Genomic DNA, 21,568 nt, shown 5'->3' with positions numbered 1-21,568 from the left:
TAGAAATGAGATGAGTAAAGCAGTATGTAAACAACATTATTAACCTTTTACGGCTGAAATACCGTTAACGGGATCGATTTGACAACAGCCAGTGAAAGTGCAGGGCGCCAAATTCAAACAGAAAACTCATAATTAAAATTCCTCAAACCATACAAGTATTATATACCATTTTAAAGATAAACTTGTTAATACCACCACAGTGTCCGATTTCAAAAAGGCTTTACGACGAAAGCATACCATGCGATTATGTTAGGTCAGTGCCTAGTCACAAAAAACACAGCCATTTTCCAGCCAAAGAGAGGAGTCACAAAAAGCAGAAATAGATAAAATTAATCACTAACCTTTGATGATCTTCATCAGATGGCACTCATAAGACTTCATGTTACACAATATATGTATGTTTTGTTCGATAAAGTTCATATTTATATAAAAAAATCTCAGTTTACATTGGCACGTTATGTTCAGTAATGTTTTGCCTCCAAAACATCCTGTGATTTTGCAGAGAGCCACATCAATTTACAGGAATAATCATCATAAACGTTGATGAAAGATACAAGTGTTATTCATGGTATTAAAGATATACTTCTCCTTAATGCAACCGCTGTGTCAAATTTAAAAAAATCTTTACGGCAAAAGCACACCATGCGATAATCTGAGTACAGTGCTCAGCCACCATACAGATACCCGCCATGTTGTGGAGTCAACAGAAGTCAGAAATAGTATTATAAATATTCACTTACCTTTGATGATCTTCATCAGAATGCACACCCAGGAATCCCAGTTCCACAATAAATGTTTGTTTTGTTCGATAAAGTCCATAATTTATTGTCCAAATACCTCCTTTTTGTTCCCGCATTTAGTCCAGTAAAAGTGCCCACGCCTTGTGCATTTCTAAATCCAGACGAAAAGTCAGTTCTATTACAGTTTGTAGAAACATGTCAAACAATGAAAATAATCAATCTTTAGGATGTTTTTATCATAAATATTCAATGATATTCCAACCGGACAATTCCTTTGTCTTTAGAAATGAAAAGGGACAGAGCTTGCGCGCATGACTAAACTCGAGGCTTTCTGCCAGACCCCGGATTCAAACAGCTCATATTCGCTCCCCCTTCACAGTAGAAGCCTGAAACAACGTTCTAAAGACTGATATCTAGTGGAAGCCTTAGGAAGTGCGATCGGACCAAATTTACACTGTATATTGGACAGGCAATCACATGAGAAACTACATCTCAGATTTCCCACTTCCTGGTTGGATTTTTCTCAGGTTTTCGCCTGCCATATGAGTTCTGTTATACTCAGACATCATTCGAACAGTTTTAGAAACTTTTTGAGTGTTTTCTATCCAAATATACTAATAATATGCATGTCTTGGTTTCTGGGCCTGAGTAGCAGGCAGTTTACTTTGGGCACACTTTTCATCCGGACGTGAAAATGGCGCCCCCACGCCGTAAGAAGTTAAAGTGACTAGTGTTTCATTATTAAAGTGGCCAGTGATTCCATGTCTATGTATATAGGGCAGCAGCCTCTAAGGTGCAGGGTTGAGTAACCAGGTGGTAGCCAGCTATTGATGGCTATTTTAAAGTCTGATGGCCTTGAGATAGAAGTCTCTCGTCCCAGCTTTGATGCACCTGTACTGACCTTGCCTTCTAGATGAAAGCTGGTGAACAGGCTGTGGCTCGGGTGGTTGATGATCTTTTTGGCCTCCCTGTGACATCGGGTGCTGTACAGTGGTTACTCCTTTAACTTCTTGCGAAGAGAGCTTAATCATAGCCTCAAACAAATTAGCATAACGCAGCGGACATGAATACCCCTAGAAAATGTTCCTATTCATGAAAATCACAAATGAAATATATTGAGACAGCTTAGCCTTTTGTTCATCACACTGTCATCTCAGATTTTCAAAATATGCGTTACAGCCAACGCTAGACAAGCATTTGTGTAAGTTTATCATGGCATAATGCTACGCTAGGCTCTGCTGGCAGCAGGCAACATTTTCACGAAAATAAGAAAAGCAATCAAATTAAATCATTTACCTTTGAAGAACTTCGGATGTTTTCACTCAGGAGACTCCCAGTTAGATAGCAAATGTTCATTTTTTCCAAAAATATTTATTTTGTAGGCGAAGTAGCTCCCGTTTGTTCATGCTTGGCTGAGAAATCGACCGGAAAATGCTACCACTACAACGCCAAACTTTTTTCCAAATTAGCTCCATAATATCGACAGAATAATGGCAAACGTTGTTTAGAATCAATCCTCATGGTGTTTTTCACAGATCTATTCGATTATATATACGTTGGGACAATTGGTTTCTCATAAGAAGCGATTGGAAAAATGGCTACTTGTGTACTTTACGCAAGATTTTCTGCGGGAGCCATCATGTGGCCTCTTGCTAAATGTGGTACCTTACGGCTATTCTTCAACATAAATGCGCAAAAAGACGTCACAATGCTGTAGACACCTTGGGGAATACGGAGAAAACGAAAGCTCATTCGTAGCTCATTCACAGCCATATAAGGAGTCATAGGCATGAGGCGGTTAAAAAAAATGCGGCACTTCCTGATTGGATTTTTATCTGGGTTTCGCCTGTAACATCAGTTCTGTTGCACTCACAGACAAAATCTTTGCAGTTTGGAAACATCAGTGTTTTCTATCCAAAGCTGAAAATTATATGCATAGTCGAGCATCTTTTCGTGACAAAATATCTTGTTTAAAACGGGAACGTTTTTCATCCAAAAATTAAAATATCGCCCCCTAGTCGTAAAAGGTTAAGTTGCGTCATACTGCGGCAAACCTTGCGTGCTGCCTCAGCATTCTGTGGCACGTCATTTAATTCTCAGCCATTTTTTCTGTTACTGTAAGTTGTTACTAGTTTGACCACCAGAAGGCATCTTTGAGAAGCATTTGATAGTATTACGTATTGGCAAACCAGAGATTTTAAAACCTTTTTTGTAATAACAGTATATGGGATTGATTTTAAGAAATGTGGCTTAATTAATTTGATTAATATTAAGGTGTTTCTATTCAGAGAACAAGGAAATCCTCAAAGTTTCTATGGCGCAGTACAACGTGATGTCGGGAGTAGGCTCTAGGATCAGAGGATTCTAAGTTATTTGCCTTCACTAGTCGGTGATATTTATTCCCATAGTACTTCGTTATGGGTCCATAACTAAAACAACCTATGCATTTTGAAAGTTTTTTTAATAATTATTTTATTAACGAAATGTGTTTATTTGCCTACTGTGCAGTCTACAGTAAATACTGTGGTAAACATGGGAAAGTGCCTAATTACATTCATAAGGGAGAGCAGGTCATGTCTGTACTACAGAATGCGGGGCACGCGGGAGACCGGTGTTATGTCCGGTGTGATATCTTCACTATTATTCTACAATGTAGAAAATAGTGAAAATAATGAGTAGATGTGTCCAAACTGACTGGTACTTGCTTAATTAATTAGATTAATATTATGGTGTTTCTTTTCCATGAAAAATGAAAAATCCTCTGGGTTTCTGTTAGAATGGAACAGAAAATATGGCGCTGTACAATGTGACGGTAGGCAGTACAGTACTGGGCTATTTAGCTAAAGAATTCCTGTGTCCTGTGCACTGGAGACCAGGTGACGGGGAGGAAGGAGTAGGCTGTCTTTGTTCTTAACTGATTCCATTTATGCTATTTCATAGTTGTGATGTCTTCACTATTATTCTACAATGTAGAAAATAGTGAAAAATCCTGGAATGAGTAGGTGTCCCAAGTTTTGACTGGCACTTGCTTAATTAATTAGAATAATATTATGGTGTTTCTACTACATGAAAAACGAAACCCTCAGGGTTTCCGTTAGGATGGAATGGAAAATATGGCGGTTTGTTCGAATATTTCTGTAGGTCAGTGATATTTATTCCCATAGTAATTCGTTATGGATCCATAACTAAATCAACATCTGCATTTTGAAATGCAGTATTTTTTCATCATTATTTTATTAACGAAATGTGTTCATTTGTTTATTAGGCTACTGTGCAGTCTACAATACATACTGTAGTAAACATGGGAAAGTGCCTAATTCCTTACATAAGGGAGAGCAGCGCAGGAGACCGGGGTTCAAATCCCCGTCGGGGAGGAAGGAGTAGGCTGTCCTTGTAAATAGGAATTTGTTCTTAACTGATTCCATATGTGTTATTTTGTAGTTGTGATGTCTTCACTATTTTTCTACAATGTAGAAAATAGTAAAAATATAGAAAAATCTTGGAATGAGTAGGTGTGTCCAAAACTTTGACTGGTACTTGCTGTAACGAGTCAACCATGGCCCTTAAGCAATTTGCTCAAAATTGCTACAGAAATATTAACGAAAGAACTTCGGATGTTTTCACTCACGAGACTCCCAGGTAGATAGCCAAAGTTCATTTTTTCCCAAAATATTATTTTTGTAGGGCAAACAGCTCCGTTTGTTCTTCACGTTTGGCTGAGAAATCGCCCGGAAATTGCGGTCACCACAACGCCAAAAAATATTCCAAATTAGCTCCATAATATCGACAGAAACATGGCAAACGTTGTTTAGAATCCATCCTCAAGGTGTTTTTCTAATATCTATTCGATAATATATCCGTCGTGACAATTCGTTTTTCACTAGGACCGATTGGAATGGCTACCTCTGTATTTTACGCGAGAATCTCTCTCGGAGCCACCATGTGACCACTTACGCAATGTGGCCGCCTACGGCTATTCTTCAACAGAAATGCGTAAAACTACGTCACAATGCTGTAGACACCTTGGGGAATACGTAGAAAGCGTAAGCTCGTTGATGATACATTCACAGCTGAATAGGGAGTCATTGGAACGCAGTGCTTTCAAAACCTGGGGCACTTCCGGATTGGATTTTTCTCAGGCCTGCAACATCAGTTCTGTTATACTCACAGATAATATCTTTACAGTTTTGGAAACGTTAGTGTTTTCTATCCAAAGCTGTCAATTATATGCAAATTCTAGCATCTTTTCCTGACAAAATATCCCGTTTAAAACGGGAACGTTTTTTTTCCCAAAAATGAAAATACTGCCCCCTAGCACCAAGAGGATATGTAACACTTTAGAATACTTAAGCATCGAATACATTGCAAGTTGAGGGATTCTCACAACAGTAGCCAGGCTATAAAAAGTCTGTCCTGCTACTAGAAATCATTGTATCTACCTTTCCAATTACTTTTAGAGTTTGGGAATTACAAATGTGCGCTTTTTAGTTACATTTTTTACATTTGAGTTACAATCTTTAAATTATTGTGGTATGTAGGATGCTACATTTTTGACCAGTTGCAATTGTAAGTAGGCCTAATAAAAAATGTAATAATCCCTACTTCTATTAGGCTGTTAAGCGTCAGCCAGTTAAGTTATTTTATATAGGTCTTGGCTCCGAAGAAATAGACTCCAATTAAGCCCTCTTGTTGTTTGTAAATTCAAAAGGCACTCGCACATCTATCTTTTTTGCAGGTGCATGGCAACAGCCGGATAAGATGAGGAAAAATAAGGAACCCGCACACTGCTCTTGATCGTGTCACTGATCTTTAATAAGCTTTACGTATCGGCCTCATGGTCTTTGTCAGAGCTTTTGTGAGTAAAAAAAAATAAATGTGCACCCTTATGTAGACCTAGCCACACCCACATCCATTCCATGCATCAAAAGGGGTTAAAAGCAAAGGAGAAACAAATAAGTGCTACTGAAATATATAATTATATGCATTTCATAAATATTCAAATAAAGTGTGTACATAAAACGTATTAAACACGTCTGTAAAACCACAATGAAGACATTGACCTACCAAGCAAGTTTTCATAAATCATTGGGTACAGTGTAAGAAAAAAGTCAGAGTAATCTGAAATGGGGGCATAATTCATGTTCAAATTTATAACATATATATAGACATTTCATCATTAAGACCTTTTATGAAATGTCTGGAGGGTTAAAAAGGGGGGGGGGGGGGGGGTGGGTTCACACCTAGCTCGGCTATTAGACCATTTTTAGTAAAGGTTGAATAGTCTTGTTCAGCTAATAGCCCATCCTGCTTTGCTTGTGAAAAACTAATAATATTTTTTTCCCCTTTCCACACGTTAAAGATTCCAATAGATAAAGTGTTTTTAGCCACAATCGGCCCCAACCCAAGTTAATAGATTTGGGCACAGTCGATAGCATGCTGGACTTCGGGCTAGAATGTTAAGGGTTCAAAATCTGTTCCCTGCTTGCTATAATGAATGAGTTTGATACACCTGGTATTGGATATGGCTGAAAAAAAACTGGCTAAATAGCCATTTTCATAAACGAACTTTGACAAAATATGCACAATCGTTTGTCTCTACATTAACTAACATATTCCTCTCAAATATACACGTTTTGCTTGTCTCGTTATGACGGTATAATTACTTACATTTGTTTCCCCGTAATGTTTTGTCAGCCATCTTTGCTGAAGTCACCAGGGATGGGTGGCCCACGTCAAATTTGTCATTGGAACCACTCGATATGATTGGTCATATATAAACCTTGGGACCCAAATGGATAATGAGTGCTGTAACTCCCCCTTGTGGTGGTCTGGAGCAATGAAGCCGTGACGCTGGGTACCTCTAAGTCCCGCGGTGTAAGCTCACAACTTTTAAAGGAGGAACCTCTGAGGGTCTTGGAGCAGCCACTGGGTTAAGTTTGATTGCCTTTGGGGAAAGAAATAAAGGATCCAATTTGGGAAAGTCGTAATGCTGGTGAGTTACCACTGCCCTGATATCCAAAAGTTATTTCCGGCTGTATGCAGTAACACAAAGCGCATTGTGGTTTAAAAATGTAAGAAATAACACTGCAAAAAAAAACAAAATACTGCAAAGTTGCTTAGGAGCTAGGAGCAGAGCTTCCATGTGTATCGGCACCATCTTACATCATCCTGTTTCAGCATGAAAATGCCCCCTTGCACAAAGTGAGGTCCATACAGAAATGCTTTGTCGAGACTGGTGTGGAAGATCTTGACTAGCCTGCACAGAGCCATGACCTCAACCCCATCGAACACCTTTGGGATGAATTGGAACGTTGAGTGCTAGCCAGGCCTAATCGCTCAACATAAGTGCCGACCTCGCTACTGTGGCTGAATGGAAGAAAGTCCCTGCAGCAGTGTTCCGACATCTAGTGGAAGACCTTCCCAGAAGAGTGGAGGCTGTTGTAGCAACAAAGGGGGGACCAACTCCATATTAATGCCCATGATTTTGGAATGAGATACTTTTGATCATGTAGTGGATCTAAATCCACAATTTTCTAATTGTGTTGAGTCGCTCAGGTATCATATGAACACACACAAAACATGGTCAAATGTGTAGAATTGTAGGAAATTCACTTTAAATCTGCAACATTTTCTCTCCGCCCAATGCAAAATGTGTACAATTGAACTTAACTGAAAATATTTATTTCTGCCAGTAAGAGGGGCGTGTGGAACTCTTTGGGGTCACGTGGTTTGCGAGGTGGGGGATTTATTACTATGCTGATAAATGACCATATCCATCTGGACCTTTACCACCTAGAAAATGTGTGTAACCTGACCTACTAAAATAGGAGTTGAGTACATCTGATCTATAGGCTAGTACCAGATGTGATGCATCATTAAACCTCTCCACGCCATAAGGTTCTTGTTCACATTTCGTTCAAGATTTCACGATTTCCCCATGTTTCCATCAGTGGGTCACCTCTTTGTTGCTGTTATTCAACCATTACTATTTTCTGTCAGAATGATATTCATTGGCTCTCTGTTTTTAATTTAGTGGGTCTGAGGTTCACCTTGAAAGGGAGAGGGGGGGTGCAAGTCAATAGTAGGATGGTGTTCTTAATGTTTGGTACACTCAGTGCATTTTACATTTTTAAAAGTTATCAAGTATAAATTACCAAAGTTACAATCGATTGCTAAAGATTTTCTGTTAATTACAAAAAATTAACATTATCTTTGGTAAATTACCGGTAGCTTTGCAACCTTAGGAATGGTGAATACAAGGCTGGCTTGCTGATTGAATGTTTACTGGACTTCAGTCAGTCTCTGAGGAGGGAGGCTGGGGAAACGAGAAGTTTTTGATGAAGGCTATTGACTGAGGCATTTCGCCTTGAAGCAAAGTCCACAGGAGAGAGGGGAAGAGGGGAAAACGTTTCACAAATTAGTTTCAAACATCAATCAAATGTATTTTTTAAGCCCTTTCTACATCAACAGATGTCACAAAGTGCTATACATGGAGCACATGCCAGCTTTCCTCTACTGGTACGGTCCTTCTGTATGAGCTCTCCACATGGTTACGTCAGTATCGATCAGCATCGAAGACGAAGAGGTGCTAGACAACAGATATTTTGGGAGATTTGCTTAGGCTATTATCTGCTTGATCCGAAACAACAAAGGTTATCTTTCAAGTAAGCTGGGATATAGAAGGATAATTGATTTGCAATTATTGTTTTCAAAGCATTGGAAAGCCTCCCTGGTCTTTGGTTGAGTCTGTTTGAAATTCACTGCTTGACTGAGGGACCTTACAGATAATTGCATGTGTGGGGTACAGAGATGAAGTAATACAAAAATAATATTAAACTCTATTATTGCACAAAGAGTGCTTGTGACTTGTTAAGCAAATTGTGACTTGTTAAGCAAATGTTTACTCCTGAACTTATTTAGTCTTGCCCTAACAAAGTGGTTGAATACTTGTTGACTTTTGAAAAAAATAATTCCACATAATCGGGTATTGTGCATAGGCCAGTGACAAAATCTCAATTTAATCAATTTTAAATTCAGGCGGTAACACAACAAAATGTGGAGAAAGTGTAGGCGTGTGAGTACTTTCTGAAGGCACTGTAGGTATCAGCCGTTGCTAGCTTAGTTGCTAGCGTTCAAAGCTAGCTAGCTAACAACACAAATATCTGGAATAGTGACAAAGCAGTGGACGGAAGCAACTCAGACGGATTACCAGGACGTGTACTCAAAGCATGCGCAGACCAACTGGCAAGTGTCTTCGCTGACTTTTTCAACCTCTCCCTGACCAAGTCTGTAATACCTACATGTTACAAGCAGACCACAATAGTACCTGTGCCCAAGAAAGTGAAGGTAACCTCCCTAAATGATTACCATAAGGCTGGTCATGGCTCACATCAATGGCATAATCCCGGATACCCTAGACCCACTCCAATTCGCATACCTCCCCAACACATCCACAGATGACTCAATCGCACTCCACATTGCCCTTTCCCACCTGGACAAAAGGAACACCTATGTGAGAGTGCTGTTCATTGACTTTAGCTCATCATTCAACACTATAGTGCCCACAACACTCATCACTAAGCTAAGGACCTTGGGACTAAACACCTCCCTCTGCAACTGGATCCTGGACTTTCTGACGGGCCGCCCCCCAGGTGGTAAGGGTAGGCAATAACACGTCTGCCACTCTGATCCTCAACACTGGGGCCCCTCAGGGGCGCGTGCTTAGTCCCCTCCTGTACTCCCTATTCACCTACGATTGCGTGGCCAAACACGACTCGAACACCATAATTAAGTTTCCTGACGACACAACAGTGGTAGGCCTGATTTACCGACAACATTGAGACAGACCTGGCAGTCTCTGACCTCTCCCTCAACCTCTCCCTCAATGTGACCTATACAAAGGAGCTGGTTGTCGTTTACAGGAAAAGGCGGGCTGAACAGTCCCCCATTAACATCGGTGGGGCTGTAGTGGAATGGGTCGAGAGTTTCAAGTTCCTTGGTGTCCACATCACCAACGAACTATCATGGTCCAAACGCACCAAGACAGTCATGAAAAGTGCACGACAATACCTTTTCCCCCTCAGAGGAGACTGAAAATATTCTACAACTGCACCATCGAGAGCATCCTGACCGGTTGCATCACTGCCTGGAATGGCAACTGCTAAGGCGCTACAGAGGGTAGTGCCTGGGGCCAAGCTTCCTGCCACCCAGGACCTATACACTAGGCGATGTTAGAGGAAAGCCCAAAAAATGGTCAAAGACTTCAGTCACCCTAGTCATAGACTGTTTTCTCTGCTACCGTACAGCAAGCGGTCCCAGAGCGCCAAGTCTAGGACCGAAAGTCTCCTTAACAGCTTCTACCCCCAAGCCTTCAGACTGCTGAACAATTAATCAAATGGCCACCCGAACTATTTACATTGGTACCAGTACCCCCTGTATATAGCCTCGTTATTGTTATTTTATTGTGTTGCTTTTTTATTGTTTTTTACTTTGGTTTATTTGGTAAATATTTTCTTAACTCTTTAACTGCAATGTGCGTTAAGGGCTTGTAAGTATGCATTTCACGGAAAAGTCTACACCTGTATTCGGCATAAGTGACAAATACATTTTTGATTTGATTTACATGTTTTCAAAATGCGTACTGCCTCCAGCTCATTGTAAAGTCGTGTGTGATGCACTGATGAAGTCTGCCTTCCATTGCCTATGTTTTCTATGTTTGTAACAGCAGCTCTCGCGCTGTCTGACAGATTTTCCTTTCAAAGACTGTGTGCTGTACGCGTTTTATAAATAAGATGCATAATGAATATACTGTACATGCCCCAATTTAAGTCCACACAATTATGCAAATTATCCTATAGACCGATAAGAACGACCAGTCAAATGTGCAGTACCAGTCAGAAGTTTGGACACACCTACTCATTTAAGTAAAAAAAAAAAAAAAAATTAAATCCGTTATTTTACCAGGTAAGTTGACTGAGAACACATTCTCATTTGCAGCAACCACCTGGGGAATAGTTACAGGGGAGAGGAGGGGGATGAATGAGCCAATTGTAAACTGGGGATTATTAGGTGACCGTGATGGTTTGAGGGCCAGATTGGGAATTTAGCCAGGACACCGGGGTTAACACCCCTACTCTTATGATAAGTGCCATGGGATCTTTAATGACCTCAGAGAGTCAGGACACCCGTTTAACGTCCCATCCGAAAAACAGCAGTTAGCAGTTATTTTGAATATCCCCCAAAATTCTAAAATAAATTGCAACAAAAGGCTGGCATTTTGAGTTTGGGGTGTTAAAAATAATTTATCGACAGGCTTTTGTCTCTGTTGACAAACAGAGGAATGCCTGCCTAACATGAATATTAGACTAGGCCTATATCTCCTTTGTAAAGATAATATTAATGGTAATATTAGGCTACTCTTTATTGTAATATTATATGTTTAGGAGATTTCGCCTATCACCAACTGTTGCTGTGTGGATAGCTCCTCTGGAATGATCTTTCAGTAGTCCACAAGATAAATGAGTTCTTCAACGACCTCAGTATCAGTCTTTTCCTCTCAACAGCTGTTGCTCTATGCAGCCTGTTGCAATATCTAGCTATTTTTAAACCGGAAGAATATGATTGCTCTGGATAGTTAGTCTTGTCCCTGGCCTAACCCCTGATGGAAAGACTGATAATCCTTGTGCCCACCATTACTAATTCATCCTATTTTACTATTAGCCACAAGACAGTTTCTCTCCGTTTACACACGTCCATAATGAATGAAGGCCCTTTGTGTTGCCTGATTAGGTACCGCACTGCCACTAAAGTTACAGTGCATTCAGGAATTATTCAGACCCCTTGACTTTTTCCACATTTTGTTTACGTTACAGCTTTATTCTAAAATGTATTACATAAAAAAAATCCTCATTGATCTACATGCAATACCCCATAATGACATAGTGAAAACAGGGTTTCAGAATTGTATGCAAGTTGTGCAAAAAACGATACCTTATTTACATAAGTATCAAGACCCTTTGCTATGAGACTCTTAATTGAGCTCCGGTGCATCCTGTTTCCATTGATCATCCTTGAGAGGTTTCTACAACTTGATTGGAGTCCACCTGATGTAAATTCTATTAAGTTGACATGATCTGGAAAGGCACACCTGTCTATATAAGGTCCCCCAGTTGACAGTGCATGTCAAAGCAAAAACCAAGCCACGATGTCGAAGGAATTGTCCGTAGAGCTCCGAGACCGGATGGTGTCGTGGCACAGATCTGGGGAAGGGTATCAAAACATTTCTGTAGCATTGAAGGTCCCCAAGAACACAGTGACCTCCATCATTCTTAAATGGAAGAAGTTTGGAATCACCAAGACTCTTCCTAGAGCTGGCTGCCCGGCCATACTGAGCAATCGGGGGAGAAGGGCCTTGGTCAGGGAGGTAACCAAGAACCCGATGGTCACTCTGAAGGAGCTCCAGAGTTCTTCTTTGGTGATGAGTGCACCTTCCAGAAGGAAAACCATCTCTGCAGCATTCCACCAATCAGTAGTGTATAGACAGAAGCCACTCCTCAGTAAAAGGCACAGGACAGCTTCTTGGAGTTTGCCAAAAGGCACCTCTTAGACCATGAGAAACAAGATACTCTGGTCTGATGAAACCAACATTGAACTCTTTGGCCTGAATGTCAAGAGTCACGTCTGGAGGAAACCTGGCACCATCCCTACGGTGAAGCATGCTGTGGGGATGTTTTTCAGCGGCAGGGATTGGGAGACTAGTCAGGATCGAGGGGAAAGATGGAAGCAGCAAAGTACAGAAATATCCTTGATTTAAAAACCTGCTCCAGAGTGCTCAGGACCTCAAACTGGGGTGAAGGTTCACCTTCCAACAGGACAACGACAATAAACACACAGCCAAGATGACGCAGGAGTGGCTTCGGGACAAGTCTCAATGTCCTTGAGTGGGCCAACCAGAGCCCGGACTTGAACCCATTTGATAATCTCTGAAAATAGCTGTGCAGCAACGCTCACAATCCAACCTGACAGAGCTTGAGAGGATCTGCAGAGAAGAATGGGAGAAACTCCCCAAATACAGCTTGTAGCGTCATACCTAAGAAGACTTGAGGCTATAATCGCTGACAAAGATGCTTCAACAAAGTACTGAGTAAAGGTTCTGAATACTTATGTAAATTTGATATTTCAGTGTTTTTTGTATAAATTTGCAACATTTTCTAAAAACCTGTTTTTGCTTTTGAATTATGGGGTGTTGTGTAGATTGAAAAAAAAAAAAAGACACAATTGAATCCATTTTAGAATAAGGCTCTAACGTAACAGAATTTGGAAAACTTGAAGGGGTCTGAATACTTTCCGAATACACTATATTTCTAGCTTGTGACAGTAGGTGACTGGTTTGTCCTCGACGTCCTGGTGGACAGAGAGCATTGTGGGTCAAATCTGGAACGTCTTGGTTGTTGTTTTTCCATTATGTTAGTCATACTGGCTGGCACTAATCTCAGCTGCTAGTCAAACATGGACATAATCCTAAAATGATATACCTGGGCCATGGTATGATCCTGCATTGCTACACCATTCATGGTCCAAATCCACACTTTAGCCTACTTCAAACCTAGGCTAGATTTCTGCCTCGTAAAAAATGTATTCAGAAGTACTTTGGGTGACACCTTTTTTTACTCTTCTAAATGCTAACTCACGGTGCTCAAAAACTGTGTAATAATTTACCTGTTCTACTTAACGCGCAGAGAGATCCCCATCTGGTAGGTGAGGCTAAGCGTCCTGCTCTGACTACCCAAAGAAATATGGTGTGTGAGATAGGAGCCCTAAATATTCCTTCTGTGAGAACCCTCTGCAGTTATTAGGACACAGTAGTCATAGAGAGAGCAGAGAAAAGACCACTGTATTAATATCCCCTGGCCTGCATCTGTGCCATCCTCATTCTCACAGCATTTTGTCTGTCATTATTCAACCCTATGCCAAATAGGCAGATGAGAATATTGTCCTAAATTTGCAAGGGAAATGCAGACATCACACCTTAAGGGCCAGGAATTGGATTGACTTTTTAACCTCTGTGAGATGACTGAGAAAATGTGCTGGAAGGTGTAGCTTGGTGTCAACCTAAAGGTGTAAAGGTAAGGAGGGGTTCTTTACCCAGTCGTATCTGTACACATCCATGTTCTCGTCGTGTTAAAATAGTGTGTGGAAATCAATCTCTCCATCAATCCTGAGCTGTGTGAAGATGTCTGATCGGTGTGGGGACTGGAGAGAGAAAGTGGGATTACGCCAGATAGAAGACCACCCCCTAATAGCCTACCCCTGTGAGGTGAGCAGGAGGGAAAACGTTGGAACGGTGTGTGTTTGCCTGTGCGTGCATGCGTGCTGCGAGAGACTAGATCGGCTTTCAGATAGACTTTAGAGCAGGGTCCTTTATGCTCCACAGGCTCAGTAGACAGTCTATTCTCCTGATAGTGGGCCAGGCTGTAGAAATGTAATAGGCTTTGGGGGCTGATCGCTCTTTCAGGGCATCCGATCTCTGGTTCTGCTGCACCCACCCTACATCTCAGTGAAATAGGTTTGAAGGAGCAGGGCCAACGGTATCAAGGCTGTGGAATACCTGGACATGGAAAAGTTATGGCATTCAGTGTTCACAAAGATGATTCGGCGCTCTGTGAAATGCAACAGTTTAGGTTGGTTTTATTTTATATCAAGCAAGTCCCTCTCTCTGTAGATGCTAATATAAGGAATCAAACAAATACATTGTTGCCAAACATGTAAGAGCATTTCACAACATCCAAGTGCTAAGTGTCATTAAAAAAGCTCTTGTTATCTACAATCTTTGACTGCATGGACTCTTCAGTGGAGGCATCTGGTAGGCTTCTACTGGTGTGTGGGAGTGTCATCTGGAAAGGAACATGGCCCTTGACCCCGTTCACTTCTGGCATCTTTGCTGTGCCATTTGTGCACTCCTGCACTTTATTACCCCTTGTACCCATGTGCCAGTGCAGCTGGAGGAGGGCTCTCTGCCTGCAGCACACTGGCTACTTCTGCCAGGAGATGGCCTGGCGATGCAGCTGCTTCTTTTTGGCTCGGACTCCCCAGTCAGTGTCTCTGCTCTCTACGCCTACTGGCTCTGACTCATCAGCCATACTTTGGTGATAAGGGTGATGAGGTCAGACCTGATGATTTCACAGTGCCTGAAGTTGTTTGTGAACCAGGCAACCTCCATATCCCACAGAAATTTCAGGGATATCTGCCTTAACCTGAAATTATGGGTCAATTATAGCTTTTTAGAAAACTGTTTAGGTTGAGACACTTCCAGGTTTGAAGATGTTCCATTGGTCGATGCTTTATTATCCAGATAGATTGCTCTGTTATTTCAAAATGATTTATTTTCCTCCTTATTCCTCCGTAAGGTTGTTCACATTCTGAAAGCCATATAGCCTAGCCAGTGTGTGTGCCTGCGCATGCGTGCACTAATAATAGGCTGCACAACATATTAAAAGTCGTTAAAGCAAGTGGCTAATATTTTTTAAGGGCTTAAGATGTGTTTAACAGAGCAGAACCAGTGTTTTCTCAGAAGGGTTCCAATGCTGATTCGTAATGAGTGTGTCTGGTGTCAAGCTGCTGCTAATTAGACCTAGCAGTCCGTTTCCTTCCGCTCAGGTCGGATCAGGGTTAGGGAGGGAGGGAACAGCTCTGGTTTTATAGCCATCTCTCAATCACAGGCCCATCATGGCTCAGGATCACACAGGATTTTATTGGACGTCATCCCAATTATTGACCTCTTAAGACAACCCTGTATGCTGGAGACGGTGCCTAGAGAACAGCTCATTACTGGGACATGGTTGCTCAACCAGTGCGTTAGACTAGAGTAACTTGAGCCTGGCCCCGCCATCAAACCTTCCTGCTGGTAGGCAACACGGGTCCCCCAGGAGACTGCTGGGAATTCCACCAGCTAAACTGCTGCTGCTCATTGTATATCTCACACTCTCTCCTCTTCTTTCTCTCTCATTCTCTCTCTTTCTCGTTCTCTCTCTGTCTCTCTCTTGCTCCCTATTTCTCTCGCTCTCTTCATCTGCAGATGAAGGCTACTATCAGAGTGGAAAATTCCAGTTTGAAATAAACGTCCCTGAAGCTTACAACATGGTGGTAAGTGGTCATGTCTCATTAGAAATGGTGTGTTCATGTGTTTGTGCGTGCGTGGTGTGGGGTCCGATTTGAGGTGCTACTGAGCACTGAGAACAGGTGATGAGGGATGCAGAGGAGGACTCGCCGTTTAGTGGTTTCCATTTCCATGGCTAATTCTTAGTTTAATAACACCCGCACACACACACACCAGAGGCCTTACAATCATACAGTCCACCTAAGTTAGGACAGCTCAGGGTCATGAAATCATTCCGATCCTCCCTCCCATTTGAATGTCCCCATGGCCAATACATACCAGGGCTGTGTCTGAAATGGCACCCTATTCCCAACAGTGCACCACCTTTGAGCAGAGCCCTTGTCAATAGGGTTCTCTTTTGGATTTAACGCAAAAGTTCTGTGGAGATTAAACCCTGGTGCTGTGCAGCACTGTGGGTAATTTACACTCTCCCAGTTTGCCTCCCGTCCACAGCTCCATCAGGAGAAAGTGAGTACAGGTCCTCTCGGTAAACGGCCTGGCATGGAGTTGTAGGTGGCAGGGATGCAGGGTGAGTTACAGCCCAACACAGAACAGTCTCAGCCTTTAGTTTTCCCTCCATCCCTCCATTCTCTTCCTTGTTTTTATGCCACCCATCCATCCTGGATGCCGTTTTATCTCACCTCCACACTGCTCGTCTTAATACACAACCACGCGTGCACGCACGCACACACGCCTGTGTGTCATCAGGAACAGTCCAGGCTTTGAATTTACAGCCTGTTTATTCCAAAACCTTACGCTCTGTGCTTTACAGCCTGTTTCTATTGAAGACCTTACGCTTTGTGCTTTATCTTAATGGTGAATTTGCAGCCTGTTTATACAAAGACGCTGTGCTCTGTGCTTTATCTTAATGGGGGCTAATTAGACAGGCAGTAAAGGCTTTGTATGGATTTACCTGCCTTTTATGAGAGCTCATAAACGGCCTGAAAGAGACTCATAAAGAGCATGAGTTTTATTTGCATTTTTTAGGCCTAGCCCCTAGATACTCAACACATCTGACCATTCTAGCAAACTGGGCCACAGTTTTAAACAAATCTTTTCAATCAATATATTATTTATGAATTTTGAAATGACTTGATCCCAGCCTTTTAATAATGAATTTGACTGGTTATTCTAAGCCTTCTCAGGTTGTTGTAAGGTGGTCAACTGAGGAGTTTGATAATGGTGTAAGATGACAGTAGGGTCGGCATTTTAAGGACTGGCTCTTAGCCAGGACTGGCCTCATTAGCATTCAATTCTGGTTATCTCAATTCTATTTTGGGACTTCAGACGAAACGTTTGCACTGCACATCACAGGACTTAGCTATTGTCATCTCAGAGTATTGGCATAGCCAACTGGTCACTTTTTCATGAATCTTTCCCTATCTAGTTCACATTCGTTAGAAAATGGGCAACGGCTGCTTTAGGTAGTGGCTTAATGTTCCCGAGGCCCTTGCCTTTCTCACAGGCTTGACAACCTAACATAAGATAAACAAAAACAAGATGGCGCAAAAGTTGTGATTTAGCAAGTTATTTCATTCAATGTCTCTCATGGAATATATCATTGTGCACGGTAAAAAAAAGGCAAGATTTGGGAAATTGACTGGAGCAGAGAGTGGTATTTTAAGAAAAGTAAAGTCCGCTGTGAGCCCAAACACTTCCAAAGTGGTGTTGTCCTCTTATCAAATTGCCTAGGACTCTGTCTTCTAGAAGCCTCTTTGAAGAACTATTGCAGACTGACGCTTCTATTTCTCTCTCTCTACTGTGTGTATAACGATGTATTTATCTCTCACGGTGCCACCCTCTTCTCACAGTTTTGAGGAGCACTAATGAGGTCTAAGGCTGACGTATGATCAAATAAACAATGTTAAAGAAGAAGGCACTGCTTTTTTTTGTGGCGTTTGTCTTGTTTGTTTTTGTTTTCATGTTTGGTTCAGTCTGGGGGAGAAAATATACAAGGGTTTCTTTTGAAGATTCTCAGCACCATATGAAAGTATGTCTCCTCCTGAGCTATGCTGTGCTTTGTATGTTGGTTTGTGGAGGTTGGTTTTCCTCAGGCAGTATTCCATACTGTCCCAATCAAACCTTGTGATAAAATGGGTCTTAACCTCTTCCTCAGGCTCAAGAGAGAGCTGGCTGGTGGACAAGATTAATCCTAATCTGTTCCATGTTTTTTTCTCCCCAGCCTCCCAAAGTGAAATGTCAGACCAGAATATGGCACCCCAACATCGCTGAGACAGGGGAGATCTGTTTGAGGTAATGAACTCTTTCTCACATTGCCAAACACTGATTGGCTTTCATCCTCTTTGTGTGTATTTTTAAAGGATGGCGATTCAGAAATGGACTACATGGACAGTGTGGTCAGTGGACACAGGAGCCCCAGCAGTGGTCAAGCAGTTTTGTGTGTGTGAGATATATATGCTGGGGCTGGAGAGAGGAAAACATTTACAGGCAGATTTGATGTCTGACTAGTCTCTAGTTATTCTCAGAACCTTGGAGAGCAGCTAATGACCATACAAGAGTGCTGCTGTAAAAATACATATCTTTATGATAACAAACTGACATCTAGTCATCAGCACATGAAAGGTAGAGAAAAGCAGATATTTTAAGATGCCTGGCTGGCTGACTTTCTTTTGGGATGTCCAATCATTTACAGAGCAATAAATATCACAGGTGAGAATGTCATGGGGGAACAGGTCTGACTGTAGTAGTAGGCTATTTCTATATTGTGATTTCCGACTTGATGATGGAGATTTTGATTTCTTCTGGTTTCTATTTTCCCAGTTTGTTGCGGGAGCACTCTATCGACGGCACTGGCTGGGCCCCTACGAGAACATTAAAGGTGAGTCTCTAATCACTGTATCACCAGCACCTATAGCTCAGACTGATATCAGTGACCATCTTAATGAACCTCTGTGGTCCCAACGCCCCCGCTCTTAAACTAGTAGTGGATCTTTAAAGCACCGTTCACCCTCCTACTCTGAGAGGGAGATGGATACTACTGCAGGGGGAGGAGAACATGGGAGCCCTAGTCTAAAAGGAGCTTTGTACGTCATAAAAGTATGCAAGGAGTGGAAATTGCCATTCATTGTGGAAGTAGCGATTGCAAAGCGCTTTCAAAATCCCTTACCTGCTTCTTAAGGTTCTTTCTAAGATCTCAACAAGCACAGTGTGTTCTGTAAACTAAGCAGTAACCATGACAGTCTATTTCCCACCTGACTTTCTCATCTCTACTACTGAAAGAACACAGTCTTCTCTTGAAAGGAGGGCACTTTGAATTGTGTGAGAGTTTAATGCCATTAGCCCTAATTTCCGGTTGGTAGACTGCAAAACTGAGAATGTAGGATAAATCTCTCGGTTTGACCTGGTGAACTTTGCTAAACTTTTCTCTGTTGTGGGGTGTGTGTTATTGATCCAAAGATACTGTGATTTCTCTGAACGAGGCCCCATTCTACTCTGTGGTGGTGGTCTGCTGCTAACAGGTATTGCTCCTGAGGGAGTTGGCTCACTATGAAGCAGGGCTCCTTGCTTGAAAACCCCAATGGTTTTCCTTTGATAAATGGCACGTGCTTGACCCGAGAGCCACGATGTTGAACATGTGCTATGCATTGAACTTGCTTTGCATTTCCAGATAGATTTAAGATCCCTTGTCAAAAAATCATTGGGTGTTTCAAATTCTAAACCTAAAGTGAGGGAGAAAAAGTATTTGATCCCCTGCTGATTTTGTACGTTTGCCCACTGACAAAGAAATGACCAGTCTATAGGTAGGTTTATTTGAACAGTGAGAGACAGAATAACAACAAAAAAAATCCAGAAAAACACGTCAGAAATGTTATAAATTGATTTGCATTTTAATGTGGGAAATCAGTATTTGACCCCCTCTCAATCAGAAAGATTTCTGGCTCCCAGGTGTCTTTTATACAGGTAATGAGCTGAGATTAGGAGCACACTCTTAAAGGGAGTGCTCCTAAACTCAGTTTGTTACCTGTATTAAAGACACCTGTCCACAGAAGCAATCAATCAATCAGATTCCAAACTCTGCACCATGGACAAGACCAAAGAGCTCTCCAATGATGTCAGGAACAAGATTGTAGACCAACACAAGGCTGGAATGGGCTACAAGACCATCGCCAAGCAGCTAGGTGAGAAGGTGACAACAGTTGGTGCGATTATTTGCAAATGGAAGAAACACAAAAGACCTGTCAATCTCCCCCGGCCTGGGGCTCCATACAAGATCTCACCTCGTGGAGTTGCAATGATCATGAAAATTGTGAGGAATCAGCCCAGAACTACACGGGAGGATCTTGTCAATGATCTCAAGGCAGCTGGGACCATAGTCACCAAGAAAACAATTGGTAACACATTACGCCGTAAAGGACTGAAATCCTGCAGCGCCCGCAAGGTCCCCCTGCTCAAGAATGCACATATATATGCCCGTCTGAAATTATTCAATGAACATCTGAATGATTCAGAGGACACCTGGGGGAAAGTGTTGTGGTCAGATGAGACCAAAATGGAGCTCTTTGGCATCAACTCAACTCGCTGTGTTTGGAGGGGGAGGAATGCTGCCTATGATCCCAAGAACACCATTCCCACTGTCAAACATGGAGGTGGAAACATTATGCTTTGGGGCTGTTTTTCTGCTAAGGGGACAGGACAACTTCACCGCATCAAAGGGACGATGGATGTGGCCATGTACCGTCAAATCTTGGGTGAGAACCTCCTTCCCTCAGCCAGGGCATTGGAAATGGATCGTGGATGGGTATTCCAGCATGACAATGACCCAAAACACACAGCCAAGGCAACAAAGGAGTGGCTCAAGAAGAAGCACATTAAGGTCCTGGAGTGGCCAAGCCTGTCTCCAGACCTTAATCCCATAGAAGATCTGTGGAGGGAGCTGAAGGTTCGAGTTGCCAAACGTCAGCCTCGAAACCTTAATGACTTGGAGAAGATCTGCAAAGAGGAGTGGGACAAAATCCCTCCTGAGATGTGTGCAAACCTGGTGGCCAACTACAAGAAACGTCTGACTTCTGATTGCCAACAAGGGTTTTGCCACCAAGTAATGAGTAATGTTTTGCAGAGGGGTCAAATACTTATTTCCCTCATTAAAATGCAACTTAATTTATAACATTTTTGACATGCATTTTCCTGGATTTTTTTGTTGTTATTCTGTCTCTCACTGTTCAAATAAACCTACCATTAAAATTATAGACTGATCATTTCTTTGTCAGTGGGCAAACGTACAAAATCAGCAGGGGATCAAATACTTTTTTCCCTCCCTGTAGGCCTATTAAAGATGTGTCAAATCTTTTCATATGACTTATGACTAGCACATACCACTTTTTTTTTTATGAGAGTGCCTTTTGCATCTTAATGGTAATATTCTAATATATTTCCAGACAGGAGACATGAAGTGACTTTGAAGTCAACCCTGAGGCCTTGATTGTGTCTCACTGGTGTTTCTCTTATCAGAAGCCACTGTGAGTCACAACCCAACCCATCTCTGCGTAACGCCTACGTCACATCTTCCGTCTCCTCTCTTCCCCTTTGACACACTGAGATACAGTACCGCTCGAATGGATTCAGTTTGTAGTGTCACAGCCACTCTATTTAGGCCCTGAGCTCAAAACTATTGATTACATTGATGGCGAGAGAGATGAGGTGACACTGAAAGGCG

General features: G+C 42.0%; 1 protein-coding gene across 2 annotated transcripts in view; it reads left to right on the top strand.

Moving 5' to 3' along the window:
• Nucleotides 1–21,568, top strand: part of LOC110520213 (NEDD8-conjugating enzyme UBE2F) — an 88,185-nt gene that overhangs the window by 31,687 nt on the left and 34,930 nt on the right. For both annotated transcript variants that reach the window (XM_036974604.2, XM_090229947.1), the window contains 3 exons: nucleotides 15,814–15,881; nucleotides 18,077–18,147; nucleotides 18,676–18,733. In XM_036974604.2, coding sequence (XP_036830499.1) covers nucleotides 15,814–15,881; nucleotides 18,077–18,147; nucleotides 18,676–18,733 — 197 coding nt within the window. The remainder of the gene's footprint in view (nucleotides 1–15,813; nucleotides 15,882–18,076; nucleotides 18,148–18,675; nucleotides 18,734–21,568) is intronic.

The sequence above is a fragment of the Oncorhynchus mykiss genome, chromosome 3 (genome assembly GCF_057628025.1).
Source record: "Oncorhynchus mykiss isolate SJ-2025 chromosome 3, ASM5762802v1, whole genome shotgun sequence".
Lineage (NCBI taxonomy): Eukaryota > Metazoa > Chordata > Actinopteri > Salmoniformes > Salmonidae > Oncorhynchus > Oncorhynchus mykiss.
The sequence above is the reverse complement of the archived record's forward strand: the minus strand, read 5'-3'. Positions and strand labels throughout refer to the sequence as shown.